We start from the raw sequence: 21,748 nt of genomic DNA on the forward strand, positions 1-21,748 counted from the left end.
TTTTAATTCCTCCCTCCCTTGTCTCCTTAAACAATTTACTAAGCTGTAAGATCTCCTCCTTGCCTTCCAGAATACTTTGATTCACCCATTGATTGGAACTGTTAAAATAGAACATAAAAAATTGAGAAATATTTCATATTTTAAATTGACTGCAGCCTGGTAAACTTCCATCCAAGACTCTACCGCAATTTCTCTGGAAAATTTTTGTTTATTTGTTTTATTGATTTTTCTAGTTAGCTGTTTGTAATTTACATTGTTTTTTTCGGTATTTTTTTTATTTCTGTAATTTGTGCGTCATGGTCTGATAATTCTGTTATGATGCCGGTAGTAACTAAATTTGGAATGTTGCTAATGCAGTTATCTATGGCTGTTGAGGTTGTTGCGGTTATTCTTGTCGGGAAGTCAACCAGGTATTTCAGATTGAAAGCAGTTAAAACATTTACAATGTTGGTATAAGATACATCCCTAACCAGTACATTTATGTTAAAATCACCTACAATTATTATATTACTATTGTTTTTTTAATAAACCGTTTAATAACAATTCTAGTTTCTCCAGAAAATTGTGTTCATTACATCTTATTGGAGATCTATAAATGCAAACTAATGTAATGTAATTTTGTTCAATTTTAAATTTAGTCATACAGTATTCAAAGACTTTCTCCTGTAACAGTGATTCTCATCTAGGTTGTATAAATGCCTGAGTTTTTATACTATTTTTTGCTAAGATCATTACTCCCCCGCCCCCTGATTTTCCCTCGCAAAACTAGCACAAATCTTGTAATTACTAACATTTACTCTTTCTATGTCGTGCCGCGAAACCTTATGCTTGCTTAAAGCTACAAAGTCAGGTTTCAACTCTTCCAAGGTCAAACTTAGCCCATCGATCCTAGACGGTAAATGCTGTATGTTTTGATGAAAAATTGAGATTGTGTTATTTTTAGATTGAAAAACAGTTTTTTTTTTTTTTTTTTTTTTTTTTTTTTTTTTTTTTTTTTTTTTTAACTGAAGGAATGGTTTTAGTAGAACTATTGGAATAAACAGTCTTATCTGAACTATTATTTTGGTAAGAACTTGTTGGTAAGATGACCCTAAAAGAGTTATTTACATTGTATCTAACGGGTGATTGTGTAGTAAGTTTAAAGGGGTGCCTGGAGAAGCTGACAAGGATTCATTCGAGTTGTTCAGGTCAGTCCTTAGTTGGATGTTAACTGGTCGATGAATGTCACTTAAGTTCCAGCCGCTGAAAGAGGGAGTCTCACTGTCACTCGTGTTTAGGTTGTATTTAAAAGATCCGTTGCTGCTCTGCTCCTGCTCCTGTACCATGGGAGATGATGTAGTGGCGAGTTCTAGTCCGTCCTGTGGCTCTGGCAGAGTGTCTGTTTGCTTCTCGACAAGCCTCTTCAACTCCTCAATGAATTATTTATGGCTCAATCCGTTGCAGAGAGTTCTTTTTGCCTTCTGTTCGCATGATACGACAGAAATTTCAGCTCCCGTTGTCCTCTGGAATCTTGCAAGTTTTGTTATGAAGACACTTGGCTGCACGTTATCCCTCATACAACCCATGGGTGAGCAGATCAGCCGCTTGAAGTCTTTTCCTTTGAAGTCATCAATAAACTGCTGGAAAGCCACTTCATAGTCTAAGGGTGTTGGTTTCTCGTAGTATTTTGGTTTTGTAATCATCCCATACACTCCAGCTTGATTTTTTATTTGTTGGTAGGTCTGCTGTGAGCCGACACGATCAGTGGTTGTTGGTTTATTGAAGTTACGGCTGAAGATTACTGCAACCCCCGTCGACATAATATGTTGAAGTTCACCAATATCTGCTGATATTGAGTGGCTGAAAGCTATGGATTGGTCATCTCTGTATTGACTTATCATTGTACTCATGTTTTCTTCTTTAATTTAAACTTTATTCTTAAATGTTGCGGGTAGATTTTTGAAATTCAGGAATGATGATTTTTCTTCTTTTGTTTGTGGTTTGAGAGTGATAAAGTATCCTGATATAAGTCTAGTTATTTTATTTGTAATCATCTTCTTCCCAGTTTTGTTTAGATGAATACCTGCTGTGGTGAACCCCACACCAGGCACTGATGTCATGTCCAGAAAAGTTGTGTTCATTTTTCTTGAGACTTCATACATATGAATGTTGAGGCTCATGATATCTTCATTTACTTTGTTACTGAGGTGAATATCCCGTCTAAAAGGGATACCACCAACTATTAATTTTGCAGGTTTTAGTTTTGTGATGGATGCCTCCAGGTATGTCAAGATATTCTTTCCTTCTAAATTGTAGGCGTCATTTGATCCTGCCAGAAGAATAACGTGGTCTTTATCTGTAATCTCTAAAGTTCTAGTCTGGTCTATTACCTCCTTCAATTTAGCACCCGGTTTAACTAATTCCATAACTTGGAATTTTCTTGCCAAGTTCAAGTCTTCAAGAATGTGGTTTCTTATGCCTTTCCCGTGACTATCACTGAGGATGATTATTCTCTCAACTGGTTCAATCTTTCTGGGTTCCATTAAGGATGAGTCTGTTTGAGCTTCGGCGTCCACTACTTTATTACTTTTGGACACATACACTTTGCTGCCTTGTATTGTTGAGCTCATCTGGTTTCTTATATCTGTAGTTACCTCCTTTTGCACAATTTTCTCAGAATTTGATGTATCTTTCATTGTCAAAATAGTTCGTACTGTAGAAACTTTGATTGAGGATCTGTTATAGATCAAGTAGGCCATATACGCTCTCTTGGATATGCAGGCCAATGAGTCTAGCGGAGGTATGCTTTCTTGAAACAAATGTTTTAGCTTATGATTCAGTATGAGATGTTCAACAGCATGGCTGAGATATATACCACAGTCAGAATGGTTATTTTGCCTTGGACCTTTAATTTCAATCAAAATTGGGGTATCAGTGCACAATGGCTTTAACCCTCCAACTGGCAGTCATTTTTTCCTGTAGTGGCGGCATGTTTTCGAGCCTCGTGCAAGGGTTTTTTTAAAAAATTTATTAAAAATATAAATTAAAAGTAATATATATATAGAAGTATATATTTTTGTGTTCAGAATTAAACATATAATAATATTAGTATTTAAATTTGGCCTTAAAAAAATGTTTACTAAAATTTTTTTTCCATGAAATTCAAAATTTACATTTTTTTTTTTTTTTATTTGGGGGGGACTATACCTAGCAAACCAAGTTATAGTAAGAAAACTATAAAAGTAAGAGTACCATTGTGTGTCAAATTTATTCTAGTTTCAGAAACACATAAGCATTATACAAATTTATGAAACTATAATAACACTATATAACAAAAAGCAGCGATGCGCATAAATTGTGAAAATAGGGTGTATATGTAAGAGTTTGCTAATAAAAGTTTTACTAATACAGTTTTACTTCTATACATGTTATATTGCATATTTTATTACTCAGAATGAAGTAAACTATACAGCAGTAGTAAAATAAATTCCATAACTTTTTTTGAAGAGTCAAAAAAAGTTTCATTTTGTCATTACTCAAAAATTTTGCGAAAAATTTTCGAGAAAATTTATTTATTCTAAAATATATTTATTTGCACTACTGCAATATTTAACAATTCACCACACACTAAACACAACACTAAAACACAAATAAACCTACTAAAACTTACTAATAAACACGACTCGTCACATCAACAACTCAGACGGCATCGACAACGTGGCGGTCACATCTTTTACGTTCCAAACTACGAACTTGGTACGTTGCAACTACAATATAAAGAGGAATAAAACTATAGTATTCCTTAGGCTTTTTTTCCCCGAATCCAATGGTGCATGAATCGAATCGATACGTTGCCGGAATATACTGTTATGAGTGATTATGCAAGGGAATGTTTGTTTATCAAAATTTTGACGAACAACAATCCGCTAAGGGTTATGTTTATCAAAATTTTGATAAACAACAGTTGGAGGGTTAAGTATTTCTGGAGTTTTGACGCTGTTCTCTTAGTAGCCTCTAAATTGTATTTTCCCTTAGAATCGTATGAAAAAAAACTGATCTTTATCTCTATGATATGTTTAATATGGAGCGTTTGGTTTATGGACGCACGGAGCAGCCGCGAGCTGGTCGGTAGTTTGAGTGTTTATTTAGTTTTGAAAGAGCTCTGTTATGTATAGTGAAGTCGGAGCAGCCGCGAGCTGGTCGGTAGTTTGAGTGTTTATTTAGTTTTGAAAGAGCTCTGTTATGTGTAGTGGAGTGAGATTGTGTTTCTACCATAGAGGAACCTTCTCCTACAGAGGAACGTTCTACCAAAGAGGAAAATGTAATAACTTTGTGTTGGGGATAATGTAATGGTGATGTGACAAATTATTCACTCTATGTATACATGTATCTAATCCTACTAATGTAATCACCGTTTACAGGCAACCACCATTATGTTTTTTTATTAAATAAAAATATGGTAATTTTAATTAACAAAATAGCAGTGTACATTAAGGCTTCGTGGGAATTACCCAAAGCCAGCCTTAAGGCAAAAAAGAAAAAAAAGAGCTGGTCGGTAGTTTGAGACAGTTTGAGTGTTTATTTAGTTTTGAAAGAGCTCTGTTATGTGTAGTGGAGTGAGATAACGTTTAATTTCAAATTAGCATTAGATATTGTTGTTTTTTTATTTAAACGACTGCCTATTCAAATTTCTTAAATGGCGTCTGCTTTGGAGAGTTATGTAAATAGTATCCTTATATGTGACTTGATTTAGGTTAACATTCTAACTGGCATTAATTTCCTACTTAGTGTATTAGTATAGGCTTATCTACAATTGTTACTAACTATTAACGGTTGCAATATTTACTGAATATTTTGTATATGTTTGTAAATAATTGTTTAGTTGGGTACACAGATTAATCTTTGTTAGTATGATTGGAAAAATTAGTTGTAGGTTAGGCCTATGCATGCTACCTCCGAAATAAGAAGAATATGGCTTGTACAGTGATTTAGCATAAATCTGTGAACCTTTGGTTTCAATTAGCCTATTTGTAGTGACAGGTCAATTTCGGGTTATTTGTACTTTCCCTGTAAGTATTATATGCCTATTTTGTATTTATTTTTAACCAACCTGTGTTTTCATATATTTGATCAGGCCTATTTCCCATTTTTTATATAAACAATTGTAGACTTTAAAAATATGTGCTCTTTTAGTAGCCTAATAAACATAATATAATAATGGCTGAAGTGGCAAAATACACGTTACACATTTTAAACTATTGCTGCTGTCTTCTTGAACAAACTTATGAAGGTTTCAAGGGGTTAAAAGTACAATTAATGAAGTATAGAATATTATAAGTGAATCTCCATGCTAAGCAATAATTTCCTTGTTCTATATCTGCACGGGGCATCACGTGCTATTTAATAAGCAGAAATCACCACAATCGAATCATGATTATTGAATCCTCGGTACCCAAGACTACAATAAAATACTGAAAACAAAAACGTCAGAACCAACTTACGTAATAGGTATTTCAAATAACATTATAGTTTAGCTGGTTTTAAATCTTAAAAATTAATATATTAACCCTTTGAATGCCAGGGATCTCTCTACGAGACGGTGTAAAAACACGCTTGAGAGCTGAGAGTCTCGTTCCGAGACGACACGTTCCTACACGAAGAATGCTGGAGTCTCGGAACGAGACGATTTCTATTTCATTTGTAGTATAACTTATCTATATAACTATAACTTATCCCATAAGGCCAATACATTAACTAAACTAACCTTTTCAACTTTTTAATGCTGTTAGTGTGCTATCCACAATTTGCTGCCCTCCTCCCACTCACCAACCATGTAGGTTTACCTTTGTACCACGGTGGGTCGACGCGACGTCAGCAGTAGCGAGGTGGCCACGCTAAGCTTGTGTAATAAAACTCAAATAAAATAGGTTGAATTGTCAACATTGAAGTTACGTAATTTTTTTCACATATTCTTAACTTTGGGAATTTTTTACTTTTTTACCAAAATTATTGTGATTTGCACCTTCCTAAGACCATATATAGTTTTGTTCATAAGAACAAGCAGAATACGTTTTGGAATAGTGATTGGCAACTCCTGGGCCATTAATATTCATTGATACGTCACTTTCTTTGCTTAAAATCTGTTTTTGATAGTAGTGAAAGAAACAGAATTTTTCTGTAAACATTTGCCATTGTTCAGTGATACAAGTAATCAGTATCGTAACACTAAGTTTTGATGGTTGCAATCTCTTCCTCAGGTAGATAGCTAACCTAACAAATGTTAACATAACAAATCATACAAGGGGGCATGTCCATGGTAACTCACGTTACATTTCAACGTGGGTCCTAAGTTAATTGTTGAAAATATTTTAATTTTTAAAGCATAATATTAAGCAAAAATATCTTGCAGTATTAAGCAAGAATTATAATACACACTGGCCAGATTTCAACTTCCTGAGACTAATAATTAAGGTAATAATAATTCTCTAGTTTTGGTAACTCTGTTACACAAAAAAGGACGTCATAATTTGAAAGCAAACTTTAACATGAAACAACTTTTGTCCTAAATGTTTAATTTTCTTAATCTAAATACTTAAGATTGGCTCAAGAGTTTGTAGTTTAACTGTGACAACTACAACAATAAAAACTGAAAAACATAATTTTAATAATATAACTATTGACCTAATTGACAGTAACTCACGTTACAGTAACTCATGTTACATTGTGTCTCTTTCCTAAGGACATTTGTTATTTGTAGAAATAAATTTTGTTATGTAATTTTATATATTGAATTGTGTTTAATAACTACTTTAGTATCAGTACACTTAATTATTTTAGTTTTGGATGATTAAATAGTTGTTTTAATTGTAAAAATAATACATCTTTTTACAAGTGTAAAAACAAGTTTTAACTTATTATTTCTAAAAAACAACATATTTTTTTTGCCCTGTTCTATAACTTCTAGTTTGTATTTTTTCTCATAACACAACTATGAAAGAATAAAAAAGATAAGATCAAATAACTTTATGGTAATTACAGACTACATTTTTTTACATGGTTTGATATATAAAGAATATTCACTAACGCTTAAAACAATTAGACAGTCTGTGTAGCTAACATTTTACATTTCTCTGATATTTATTTTGTTTTTAAAATAATAATAATATCTACCACCTTTCATTTTAATTTCTGGAAGAGGCATGACACTCAAAATTTGTCCAAGTTTGACGAAAGTAACATAATTTTCGATTGGTTTGAATGTATAACAGTTTTTATCACTTTTCAAACACATTACTTGGGTCTCCAAACTTGTCAATACCACTTTGGCAAATAGCAACATAATTAAATGTAACCAAAGAACCTTTTTCACTTAGGTGAAGTGGTAACTCACGTTACAACATATTGGTGTGTACTTGAAGTGGGCCTAATAAATCAAATAATAATAATTTCAAAAAAAAAGATTTTATAAGCTTATAATGTAAGGTTTATCTCAGTAAAATGCAAGTTTTATATTTATTAAAAATCATAAGATCAAACCCAAAATATTGGAACAAATTTCGGTAACTCATGTTACACTTATATTTAGAAGTATGTTTGAACAATTTAAAACAGGCATTATATTCTGACCAATACAAATATAAATATTACCATAAATATTTAATTGTTTTGAGGTTAACTATGTTAAGAAGCTTGTTTTGTATTAGTATTAACTCCAATATATAAAACAATGTTTAAAGTGCTATGAATAAACATCTTTACAGTAACTCACGTTACAGAAAAACTTTATATGAAATTCCTGCAAATTAAACAAATTAAAAAATTTAAAAAAATAGTACCATACTTGTAATAGTTTTCTTAAATAGAATCTGTTTTTATTATTGTTATTTGGTTGTGTGTATTACATGAGTAAACTTGAAAAATCTGTAATTTCGGGAAAACTCACGTTACATGAAGTAAGGTTTAAAAGATAACCTAATAGAAAAGAACAATTCTTAACCTAAATTTAAAAAAAAGCATAATTTTAGTTAGCTTTTGTTCCAAAGATGGCTTCTTGGTACTGGCCACCTTCTAGATTAATGTATAATCAGTTATAAAAATTGAGATGTGAGACTTAACAAACAGCCATCAATGAACTCTGCTAACAGGTGTTAACTAAACACAAAATACCAACAAAAATAAAATTTTTTCCTCTAAAAAGCTAATGCTGTTAACATTGCTCAGAATAAATCTTTTATCTGAAAACATTCAAACCGTAGGTTATTTCATAAAAATATTTTTTTTAATATTTTTGTCCTGTTTTACATGGACATACCCAAGGGCGTTGTGACATGCATAAAAGTCAGTAATCACAAGAAACAGGTTGTGTGTCAACTTCATGAACACCATCTCTACAATTCTCGTATGATTTCAATTTTCTAACTATTAAAATTTATAGTAACATAATTTGAGAATTTTATTTCCACTTAAGATTTTACTTGTTTTGTTAGCTATATGAAATATTTTAATAGTCCATTTTTAAAATGTAATATGTACTTTTTTTCTCTTAACTCCTCAACGGTTTCTGACTCAATATTACTTTTTTGGCAATGATATAAAATTGTGCTATTGATGTAATATTTCCTAGATCCTGTTACCACGAATAATATTACAAGAATTAGCAAACGCTATTACATAGTTTTGTTACTTCCTGTTGAATTTCTGGACCTCATTGTTTTCCTCTGTGAATTGTAAATCAAAAACCTCAGCTTCAATTTTACCTTTAGTTTGTCACTAGAATTGTTCAAAAGTAAATAAGTCCAAATAAAGGTACATGTTTGACTAATTAAATTTTTTAACTAAAGTATCGGAATATTTTATTTATTAATTAAAAACATTGTTATTTTAAATGTTTTACTATAAAACAAAATACTTATTTTAAACAGTTTAATAATTAAAAAAATTAAAAGTTCTTATGCAAAAAAATAAAAATGTTGTAAAGTTTTGGTGGTTTTTAATAAAGTGCATTGGGATAAAAAAATAGTATTATTTTTACTTTTGTAATACATTTCTATTTCAACTGTCTGGAGATTTCTTCCTTAATTTCAAAACAGGAACTGTTTCTATAATAACTGCAGATGGACGAAATTTTGTTGTAAGTATAAATAGTGACTATTTTGATATTGTTCATTAGTAGATATTAAACTACTGTACGGTACACTTTTGACATTATTAGGACATTAGAGCAAACATAATCTTTACAGAGTCACTGAGTTTCTTAACGTATCTTCCTAGTGATTGTAGGAACAAATTCTACAAACTAGTACTCCTACAGATATTGAGTTGTATACTTTTTGTGATTAAATCTGTATTGAATTTAAATTTGGCTACTGTCATTTATACAAATTTAATGAATGTTAAAAGTCGTTTGACTGGTATTTGGTCTTCCGGTCATATGTTATTTTGGTTATTTAAACACATATGTGATAGGAAGGGTTAAATACAAGTGGCATCATACTCACCCGGAGGTAGAGATCTGGATTGGAGTCTTCGTGAATCAAGTACTTTTGTGGTTCAGTACTTATTGAAGTATACATGTATATCTTTTATGGCTTCTCCATGGCAACTATAGATGAGCCACTTTGAAAGCGACCTGTTAAGTGAACAGTGTGGGGGGGGGGAGTTAGAGAGAGAGATATGTGGAGAGGGGAGAAGAAACTTGGACTCACTTCCCCCTCCACATTCTTTACCAACCACTCGACCTCAGTGTCGCCACTTTACTGTTTTTTAAACCCAGTAATAATAACAGCTGTTAACAATATTATTTGTTAAAATAGTAGTCACGGCTTTGTTCAGTTAATTTATTGTCCAACCAGAGTCATTGCCAACTTACAGTTATATTGATCACATTTTTTTTTCCGTATTGTTTCCATGTTTAAAAGTGTAGATTTTAATCGACTTAACCGATCATTGTATGTTGGGCTTAAAACTGACGTTTTCTAGTTCTAATAATCAGGTTGTAAACAATAGCGTAAATAATCAAAATCTTTTTCAAGACCAAATAGATTATGATAAGCTATTATTAGAATTGGATTTGATACAGTGGAATGAATTTTTTATAAATAATAATATTTATGATAGTTTTAATTGTTTTTAAAAACATTATTATTTACACCAAAGATAAATAAAAGAAAAGTCAACAAGTGAAAAATGATAAATTAACCAAAGCTAAATTAATCAGTCCTTGGATAAATAATAATCTATTAGAAAAACTTAAAAGAAGCTGTATCATGTTTATAAATGCAGGTCATATGATAGAAATTTTTCGTGCTATTATAGTAGGTTTTGTAATAATTTAAAACTTGAAATAAATGTTACATAAAATCAATATTATTCTAAGAAAATTAATGAAGCTAAGGGAGATATAAAGCCCTTCAATAGTTCATACTTTGAGTGGGACAGTTCATAAAAAGTATGTTAAAATGTAGCCTTAGATAGCAGAGAAATTTTATCGCTGTACATAACAATATGCAATACTACAATGACGATGCTATAAAACCAAACTTATTACATAGGATGTCTTCTTTTTTATTATTATTTTAACAAACGAAATTGAAGTGCTTTTAAAGTTATTAAAAGCTTAAAAATAAAAAAATCGTCTGGTTTGACAATATAAGTATTGCATTGGTGAAAAATGGTGCTCGCGTATTATCCCCTGTTCTTGCTAAAATTAATGGGTAAAAGTAATGGATATGATGTTTCTAGTTTAAACTAGGGAAGTAAATCAACAGGATTATTCATTGATTTCCAAAAAGCATTTGTCTTGGTCGATCATGGCATTTTGTTGTTAAAAATGGAGATGGCGGGAGTGCAAGGTGTGGTCCTAAGCTGGTTTTGCAGCTTCCTCACACTCCTGGAACAGCGTATGCGAGTTGATCACGCTGTTAGCGAGCCACTGCCCGTCACAATAGGTGTGCCGCAGGGAAGTGTTGTCTCTGATATTTATTAATGATTTATGGGAACTCAATTTCAGTGGCAAGGCTAGTGCCTTCACCAACGATATTACCTTCTTTTATTCCCAGAAGAATACGGATTTATTATTTAACCAAAATAATGCTGATTTGTTTATTTGAAAAAATGGGTGTCTTACAAACAAAATGCTTGTAAATGTTGAGAAAACAAAATATGTAAATTTTGTTTTAATAATTTTAACTTTTATTCTGAACTTTTATGTCACGAATTTCCCTTAGTGACATAAATCTATGTAATTGTAAGTATAAGATATAGGAATAGGATAATTTAAAATATCTAGGAGTTACATTTTACTGTAGGCTAACTTGGGAAAAGAATGAAACGGTTTTGCAAAATAAATTTTAAATCTTCAACTAGAAAATGTTATTTTTACGTAATTTTTGTGACGAAAACTTGTTAAAAACCTGCTGTATTTTGCTTTGGTCTTATCAAGATTACAACACGGTTTAGTTTGCTTTGGAGGTACTATTAAATATCAAATAAAGAAATTAAGAGTTGTAGAAAACCATTTTATCAGAATGATTTCTCACAAAAAAAAGACGTGACAGTTGTTTTCCAATTTTTGATAAACTTAAAACACTACCGTTACAGCATCTATTCATATTTAAAGTACTTAGACTATTTTACATTAAAAGTGGTAATTTAGGAACGACGGACTATATATATGAAAAGTAGTTATGAGTAAATAAATCAAAGTATTTTAGAGTAAAAGGTACTTCAAGAAGAGTTTAGTTTAGTTTTAATTCTAAGTTTAAGTTTAAGATGGTGGTGTTTTGGATCAGCAGTAGTGATATCAGCCTTATCAGCTGTGCCCATGAGGACACATAGAGAGAAACCCAGCTGAAACAATAATTGAACTTTTATCTGGATGCAGATAAGATACTTGTAATTTCAGTACCCCACTGGTCACTCCACTTATAAAAGTGGTCAGTCTTTCCAAAAATTGTATCTTGATAATAACTGTACATATTGCTTTTGGAATACATTCAATTCTTTAATTGAGTCAGACTAATTTTAGATCACATTTTAATAATTTTCATCAAAATACAAGTCATAATAATGATTTTCCATACCCCATTCAAGAATTACAATTCTTGATGAAGAGCCAACTTATATAGAAAGAAATATTTAACAGCCTTCCTGAAGACATGACTGATGAATGATATGTAGAAATTTAAGAAATATTGTTTCAAAATTAAGTAGTAGTTAGCATTCAAAAAATTTCGAAATTTAATATTTTGCCTTGTCATATGTTTATTTAGGTCTGTTGCAGTCATGTAAACTTATGTGCCGAATGAAACTCGGACTCTGACAAATACGTATTAGTCCTATTTGTAATTCATTGTGGATAGACAAGGATAGTTGTTTATGACTAAAAAATTAGGTTTATAGTCTACCATCAAACAATCCAATGTGTTATAATCAAATATTTTGAAGGCTTAGGTATTATTCCTTCATCGTCAGACGTTCGTAACCATGGTGTTGGATGGCTTTATCATAACATTAAAATACACTACACAGAAATATACAAATATACACGATAACAGAATACTGCGTATAGGCTGTGGTGTGCCATCCACAATGAAGGAATAAAGCCTTCAAAACGTGCCAGAGTATGTATTAATTATTGATCATACATAGTGAAATAGGGTTTGACCATAAATTTCAAAATTAAAATATACTAAACTATCTTGAAACTATATTAGTCTAATTCAAAAAAGCCCAAAATATGCTATTCTAGGGCACCTTAGAAATTGTCCTAAAACAAAATCAATATGGGTTCCCCAATTCAATTTTGAATTAATAGCAATACACAATGGTTTTACTAATATAGTTTCTATATTTTTTTGATAAACCTATTAAAATTTATTTAATTTTTCTTGGTTATAAAGCAGGTTATTAGCTGAGAACTAATTTACCGCGCTATTAAGAGCTGATTTCAAAATCATGTGCAATGCTGCAATATCTCGGTGCTTGAAAAGTAGTGTTACATCATCAGCATAGCACACAACTGCATCAGCCATAATATTAGATAGCACTTCATTGGCCACCAAAATGTTCAAGAACTGCCTTGTAGAACACACATCTTAATACAACTTGATTCTGAATTCTTATTGTTAATTTGAAACAAACTGTCTTCTGTTATTCAAATTAAGATCTATTTGACCTAAGGTCACCTTAAGACATAGGCACATTAGATTGTTCTGGTAGGCTGTAAACGTAATCTGTTTTAGTCATTATTCTTATGTAAGGTTTTGTGTACAAAAATAACCTATAACAATTGTCCTCATTGTAGAACTTAAAAAAAAAAAAAAACTACCCCTAACATGACCCCAAAAGCCCAAAACCAACCCCATTCAAAAACCCCCCAGTTTAAATATTATCAATGGTATGTAATGTAGTTTGTGGAAATCTGTGCAGCAAAAGCCTTAACAGGTTGAAACTGGATGAAAAAAGTGATATAAATATCTCAGATAAGTTAATTGTACAGCTTGGTATGATTTTTGGTTCTAATATGGCGGCCAATAAAGTTTTTTTTTTAAGTTTTAAGAAAACATAGTAAACATTTATTGAAAAGCTAACATTTTATATCTCAAAAAATGTTTTTGTATCTCAAACGGTTTTTGAAATAATGATAGCATGTAAATTTATAACTCCATTATATTGGTCCAGTATAAAACTGTTTTTGTACCACGTGGTTGGAATATTAATAACACATAAACTATATTAATATTAATACTTGTTCCTACTGAGCAATTCATAATGATGCACTTAAAAAGTTTGATATGATTAGTTTTTTTAATGTTTTTCTCTAAGTCACTTTTCAGAGAATGTAATTATCACATTCAAACATTATTGTGTTAATGTTTTATATGATTTTTGAAAACATTTTGTCTAATAACTGTGCTATCTTTTAAGTTTAACTGTTGGACTGTTCATAATTGTCTTCTTGAAATTATTATGATTAAAAGTGAAGGTACAGACTTGTTTTTTCTTTTCAGGGAACTTTAAAGGGATTTGATCAGACAATCAACCTAATCCTTGACGACAGCCATGAGCGAGTTTACAGCTTGAACCAAGGTGTAGAGCAGGTGGTGTTGGGACTTCACATCATAAGAGGAGATAACATGTTAGTAGTAATGCCTATTTGTTATTCATATATTGTGAGGAAATGTTCTATACTAACCATGTTAATATTTACAACTGTGAGCCATCTATTCTCAAAATATACAGAAAATACAGTTCGGTTTTGTTTTTTATTTCAAAGTACACTTTTTAAGCACAAAAAATTTTTAAAAGTATTTGAACTTTTTTTGTATATTTTAAACCCTAGAACTGGCAATGGTATCACTTTGTACTGACAGTCTATTTCATCAGCCACACAGATGTTTTTTATAATGTATCCCATTTCATAACTGTCAGTCCAAATGCAAACAATTATATGTCAATTTATTCACAAATATTTGGAGAACATTATAATAACAATAACCTATTGTTAGTTTCCTTGTAAATATTATTTTAAATCAAATTTATAAAGACATATTTAAAAATTGTAAATATTCTGTTGTACAGCTGCTTAGCAATAAGTTTTACATCAATACTGTAATCTAAATTTTATTTTGTTACTTGACTTTGTATGAAAAAGCTAGCAGTTTTTTTTGGAATAGGTTGATTTCTAAAGAAATAATATATTTCATGGATAAACACAATCTTATCACTGCATTTATACTTATGCCAGTATGCTGGTTAAAACAAAAAATAAAATAAAACACTAAATTTGAATCCTACCTTGTTTACATATGTACATTACATACAAACGTTCATCTTTCACTCAATGTGACTGGATTCCACTCTGTGTTTGTGGCCTCCCTGTCGAACTGTTCTGGTATAGTGTTCAAGCATATGGTAGGGCTTAGGGTGAACTCCACAATTACATAAAGGGTAGAAAATTGGTTTTCTTTTTCAAGTTTTTACACTCACATATGTGACACAAGTGACAGATCGTGTTGGGGCACAGGGTCAAGGGCATCACCAGGTGGAACAACAAACTTCTCTGTCCTACTCACACAATTGTGAGAGAACACTTACTAGGAAATCACGTTTGCTGCATGGTCTGTCAGGTTTACCTCAAAGACAGAATAAACTTCATCAGTAGAATGATCCATAACTACCTCTCTAAGATCGCATGATTGGTCTCTAAGATTTCACCCATAATGAACAAATAAAACTATAGTCTAAAAAAGCTAAACCACAGTAATAACAACACTTAAATACTATAAAATACATTTTTCCACGAATACTATTGGATTTGTAACTCCAAACACAAAACCGCTCAGCACTTGTTTACAGTTTCACAACAACAACATGGCTTATGTGTATTACGTTCCTGTCAGCTGTCCATTGAAAAAGATAATGGAAGTAAGAAAAATGCCGGCACTATAGTTAATGCTCTGCCAAAATATATCATATATATTAATGGTTAATATATATATATATATATATATATATATATATATATACTAGCTGTTTCCCGCGGCTTCGCACGCTTTTTGTAAGTTTTGCCCGCGTATGAGCATTTCTGGTTGAAGTAAATTATATTTCCAACCCCGATGTAGATTTTACCTTGATGTCACGATCAAGAAAATATGTCAAAAATGTATTGTACATGCATAATGTATTTTATTACAAAGTGGTCTACCACTCAACCTTTAAGTTCTACCAAAAATTTAGTTTAGACAATTATACATCATAACTTAGCGCCTTCAAATAGTGTTTCACTGTTTAATATACGTATCTATCTCGTAATTGCAGGTTATAATGTGCAGGCGCTTTGAAAACTTTTCTTCATTTTATTCGTTTATATTCACGACATAAGCGAATAATTCAGATAATAACTATCCTATCTTCTAAGTTAGACTAAATTACGGATACATGTGAAATTTGATTGAAATTGGTTCAGTCGTTTTGGAGTTTATTGGCAACATACATCGTGACTCAAGATTTTTATATATATAAGATATATATATGGCCTTAAATATCTAAAATTTAAATAGCTGTGCATGTCTTCTTTGGTGACGAATAATTAAAATGTGCACCTTAGATATTGTAACCAAACAAAAAGATCTAAATATGGTTCTCTAGATAAAGTACATTATGTGTTAAATACCAACTTTCATGAAACAGGGTAGAAGTTAAAAAAGTAATGTTATTGCATATTTACATACCTTTATTACTTCTCAGCTCTGTAATAAAGTTTGTCAAGGTTCACCTGCTCCTCATATATGTCTTCTTGCTTCCTTTTGGCTAAATACCTTTTCGCCCTGCATTTCTTTTCAATTTCTTGAATAGCCTTTTCCGCCTGTTTTGATTCTAAGCTCATCACATTTTTTCTTCCTTTCAACACATTGGTTACCAGGAGTTATGATGGCTAATTTGGTCAAAAATTTAAATTTAATAATATTCCCCTCAATGTGTGTTCCAATAGCCTTATAAATGCCCAGTTATAGGATGCTTGTTTTAGAATAAAAGTGGTTTTTGGCAGCCTAAACAGATCACACTGTTCAAAGATTCACAGGCATTTTGAGTGGCCTTGCGTAAGCATTATTAGGTAATGATATTAGTTGGTCCACACAAGTCATGATAATTTTACTAAATAAATGTGCGTTTTTGTTAAATTTCCTTGCTAAATATTTTACATACATTACAAGAGATATAAAACAAACACTAAACTATCAGATTATAATATTATCTAATGTCAAATTTCTAATTTTAAATAATAGAATAAGTTAGCAGAAAATTTTATATGCTTTCTGTGAACAGTGAAGGTATACAACTGGTATTTGCCAAAATAGAACCTCACTAAACTGTGCTGAATGACAAACTAGTAACATCAGAAAACAGATGACTAGACTGTAACACAATAGTACCAACGTCAAACTTTACAGAAAATATTCGACTACAGTAATGAAGCAAAAATATGGTGTGCTACGAGGGTAATTCAGAAAGTAAGGTCCGTTCTTTTTATTTAAAAAAAACCACAACAGATTTTTCAAAAAACTTGTTTTATTTTATTCCTGACATCAATCACTATTTTTCTACATAATTTCCACTTTTGTTTAAACACTTGTCATAACGATCTACAAGTTTTTGAATGCCGGTGTCATAGAAGTCAGCCGCCTGCGACGATAACCAGTCTTGTACTGCTTGTTTCACCTCGTCATCAGTTTCGAACCGCTTCCCGCCTAGGAACTCTTTTAGGTAGCGAAACAAGTGGAAGTCGCTCTGCGCCAAGTCTGGGCTGTATGGCGGGTGTTCTAGCTGTTTCCAACCAAACGATTTGACGAGATTTTGAGTTTGGTTGTCAGAGTGGGGTCTGGCATTGTCATGCAGCAACGAAACTCCAGCTGTCAATAGGCCACGTTGCTTGTTCTGTATTGCTCGTCTAAGGTTAGTCAGAGTGTTGCAATAAGTGGCCGCATTTATTGTTGTTCCTCGCTCCATGAACTCAACTAGCAATATCCCACGTCCATCCCAAAACACTGTCGCCATAACCTTGCGTGTGGACAATGTTTGTTTTGCTTTCACTTTAACTGGTGACGTCGAGTGACGCCACTCCATCGACTGGTGTTTCGTTTCTGGGGTTATGTGGGAAACCCATGTCTCGTCGCCCGTCACAATGTGGTCTAAAAGGTTATCACCTTCCTGATGATATTGGATCAAAAATTCAAGAGCAATACCCATTTTTTTTTTTTTTTTTTGTGTTCCTCAGTAAGCAGCCTGGGAACCCAACGTGAGCACAATTTGAGAAAATCCAAAATTTCAGAAACAATTTTAAACAATGTGGTTCTACTCACGTTTAGAAATTCTATTGCTAATGAAGAAACAGTGAATCGCCGATCTTCACGAAATTTTTCATCGACGGCTTTCACCAAATCTTCGGTGATCAATGACGGCCGACCAGATCGTGGTTCGTCATGGACATTTTCCTGTCCATCTTTAAAAGCTCTCATCCACATCCGCACTTTGCTGTCACTCATTGCATTTGGACCGTACACTTCACTTATCTGTGGATGAATATCCGCTGCTGAAACGTTCCTTGCTGTCAAAAATCGTATCACAGACCGTATTTCACAGTCGGCGGGACGTTCAATAGTTTTAAACATTTTAAAAAGGCACAGACAACAGCAGACTACAACGATTTCGCTGCAAATGGCGTCGTTCTGTTTGTCTGGTTAATGCGAATCGGACCTTACTTTCCGAATTACCCTCGCATATGAAATTTTTGTCATTGGTGATGCAACAGCGATTTATTGCGATTTTTTTTACCAAAGTTTATTATTTTTATAAAGGTATTTGTTTATATAAACCTCAAGTATGTTATAGCAAAATCTTGACATATCTTTCTGAATGTAATAATATATGATTCATTTCATCATAAGATCTATTCAGATGCCAATAAATACAATATTAAAACACCTTGATTTAAAGGGGGAGAGATGGAGGGAGCGAGGGAGAGAGTGCGATAATTATACACTTTTTGACATATTTCTTTGATCATGGCCAATAAGGCACGCTCAAAATTTTTGTCAGCAATATAATTTACTTGAACCAGAAGTGTTCATACATGTGTAAAGTCTATCTGTGAAATTGTGTACAAAGCTGTAAGTAACTGCCAGTTTAATTATAATGTTCATACAAATTAATAAAAAAATTAATTTCATTTTTATAAGGTCTTTATTATTATATTGTAAAATGCCTATGGTTTTTACATTATTATAAAAAATGTATTACCTAGATATTACAATAAATTGTTGTTTTAATAAATAAAATATAATTATAAACCAACTTATCATTCAGCTGATGGAATCTTGCCACTGCTAAGAGAGAATGGTATTTGTTGTTTTTAAAAGTTTACAACTATAAATTAATTTTCTTTATATTTTCTTAATAATTAATGCAAATTATGACAATAGGGCATACACCTATATTGTTACATTATGAATCTGCCATTTAGAACATTTTTATTTAGTAAAGTACAAATAATTAATACCTTAAAGATGGAGTATTAACTTACTGAAATGTTAATAGTAATAAATATTAACCTATTAGTCTAAACCAATGAAACTGTTGCACGGCCCTTTCTTGCTATACAGAATTATACCTGTTAAGGAACAGTAGTTCCAATATCTAATGTTCGAAATTTACAGTACTCACAAATTCATAGGGGCATTAAAGTAATTTATGAGTACTTAAAGTAAAGGAGTATTAACTTACTGAAATGTTAATAGTAATAAATATTAACCTATTAGTCTAAACCAATGAAACTGTTGCCACGGCCCTTTCTTGCTATACAGAATTATACCTGTTAAGGAACAGTAGTTCCAATATCTAATGTTAAAAATTTTACAGTACTCACAAATTCATAGGGGCACTTAAAGTAATTTATACTGTATTCAGTATAAAATTTGAAAATTACCAAAATATTTAGTTACACATTTTGGCAATGTTTGAGGATGTTTAGTGAAGAAATGTTGCCAACTGCACCATAGTATAGCACCAATATTGGACATTGTGTGATATTTATTACATTTGAGCTGTGTCCGAGAAAGATGAAGTACTTCATTTTATGTAATTTTTGCAGTATAATATGTTTGTGTTAAAAATAATAATTATGTTTGTTTTGTTTCCCAGTGCTGTAGTTGGAGAGTTGGACGACAGTATCGATTCAAGACTAGATCTCAACAACCTCAGAGCAGAACCTATAGGCCCCGTGGTCTTCTGATGTATCAACATTAGGATAAATACAAGGAACATTGATGTACAGTGTCGCAGTTTTGTTTAAGAGACATTACATTTGAAATGTAATCCATTGATCATTTTAGAAAATCTAAATAAAACGATTGTACATTTTTTTACTAATTGTACTTTATAAAAACTGTATTTTTAAGAGAATTATTAATAGTTCTAACAAATGTGGTGTACAATTTTTATCCTTCCAGCTCAAACATGCATAGGTAATATTTTAACAAAGTATGTCAATGAATTAGTATTGAATGTAATGGAACAGTACCATTAAGCTTTACATTATGTCTCTACGTCACAGTTTTGAAATAAGTGGACAGAGTACATGAGTCAGCACAACACCTTTGGTCATCTTATTCGCATTAATAAAGTTGTTAGTATATATGAGAAAATTTCATTGATGGATGCAAGTCACTACAGCTGCATACTGCTATACGGTAGTATTATAACTTGATTCTTTTGACTCGTCACATATTATTCGAGAGCATACCACCAGTGGTAACCCCGATTACAATGAATGATCTGCAAAGTCGTTACAAGTATTTCTAGTATTGTTTGGATGCATTGATCTGAATGCACATTAGATCTAGCTGAGAATCCATTTGATCCTTTGTGCCTAATATAGTGCACTGGCTAATTTTCTGTTTATTTACAGCACCTATAATTTCTCGCTGGTACACTGTTGCTTGTCATCTGTTTCAGAACAGTGACATAGCAAAAACATTTTTTTTTTTCAAGGAAAAAAAATCTATTTTCCCCACAATTAGTTCTAAAAAGCACCTTTGCGCCTCCCTTAGTTATATTTATGTCCACAGAATCTGAGACTTTTGCAGAAGCCGATCAGATTTGAGGATTCCTGTTATCTGAAGTCCTAGGAGCTAAGGAGATATTCCCCTAGGAATCTTTTCCTAATTGTAGATATGGCAGGACAGTTTAGCCATATGTGCTCCACTGATTCCTCCACTTCTCTGCAGAATCTGCATTTATCAGTCTGGCTTAAGCCCACCTTTATAAGGTCTTTTCTAAGGGAGCCATGTCCTGTAAGCATCCCTATTATAATTCTAATATCCTCCTTACTCTGATCTAGGAGAGATGTCCACTCTTAAGTATAAGGAGAGATAAACATTTTTGATTGTCTTAATCCTGAGGCCCTACTCAAATTAAAGTATCTTATCTTCTTTTCCAAAACTTTTACAAGAGCTTTGCTGTAGGAGAACGCTATCCCACATCCCGGCTTTGGCCCCACCATAAAGGACTCCACTCCCTTTTTGGCGAGGCTGAAGTACAATAGGTTGATTCTATTTCATTGTTAATTCAATTTGTTACATTCATCTTATTTTGTAAAATTAATTTTTTCATAGTTGGTAGATATGATTTTTATGGTTAGCAAGTGATTGGTGAATAAAATTTGCTTTGTTTAGGAAATTGTGTAGAATGGCATGAGAAAAACTTAACTTAGTGATGAGTTTTGTGAACAAAGAAAATTACTGTTGTGATGATATTGACAGTGACGAAAACTGTTCGACAGATAAAGCCTGTGTCAGTAAGCAGAGGCGTATAAACGTGGCCAGGTTAAGCAGTGCTATGTATTTCAGAATCCTTCTGAGCCTTTCATACAGCTTAAAACTTGTAAAGTTACATATACATGTACATACTCTTTATTGTGTTGTCAATACATCTGTCTTTCTTCAGTATTTATATATTATAAAGGACAAACAAATATTGATTTATATCTATGATGAGTTTTTAGTATGATTTAAAAATTTTTGTTTACTTTAAAAAATTAGTATTTTTTATAACTCTGTGTGCTTCAGCAAACCAAATATAAAAAACAAAAAACTTATTTTTTGGCCCAAGACTAATAAAAGAAATTATAAGTCAAACGGTTATTGATCAGAGGTTATTGTAATTCTCAATAAATATTATAAAATGTAAAGCTTTAAATGTTCTCTGTGGGTCA

At 31.9% G+C, this 21,748-nt stretch overlaps 1 protein-coding gene across 1 annotated transcript; it reads left to right on the forward strand.

The window, feature by feature from the left end:
• The first annotated feature begins 4,528 nt into the window (after positions 1 to 4,528).
• LOC124358370 (U6 snRNA-associated Sm-like protein LSm8) lies at positions 4,529 to 19,958 on the forward strand. The gene is made up of 4 exons (XM_046810674.1): positions 4,529 to 4,706; positions 9,069 to 9,109; positions 13,989 to 14,116; positions 19,678 to 19,958. The coding sequence occupies exons 1-4, from the start codon at positions 4,676 to 4,678 to the stop codon at positions 19,766 to 19,768; spliced, it is 291 nt and encodes a 96-aa protein (XP_046666630.1). The 5' UTR covers positions 4,529 to 4,675; the 3' UTR covers positions 19,769 to 19,958.
• The last annotated feature ends 1,790 nt before the right edge of the window (positions 19,959 to 21,748 follow it).

This window comes from Homalodisca vitripennis, chromosome 1 (genome assembly GCF_021130785.1).
Source record: "Homalodisca vitripennis isolate AUS2020 chromosome 1, UT_GWSS_2.1, whole genome shotgun sequence".
In the NCBI taxonomy this organism is placed as follows: domain Eukaryota; kingdom Metazoa; phylum Arthropoda; class Insecta; order Hemiptera; family Cicadellidae; genus Homalodisca; species Homalodisca vitripennis.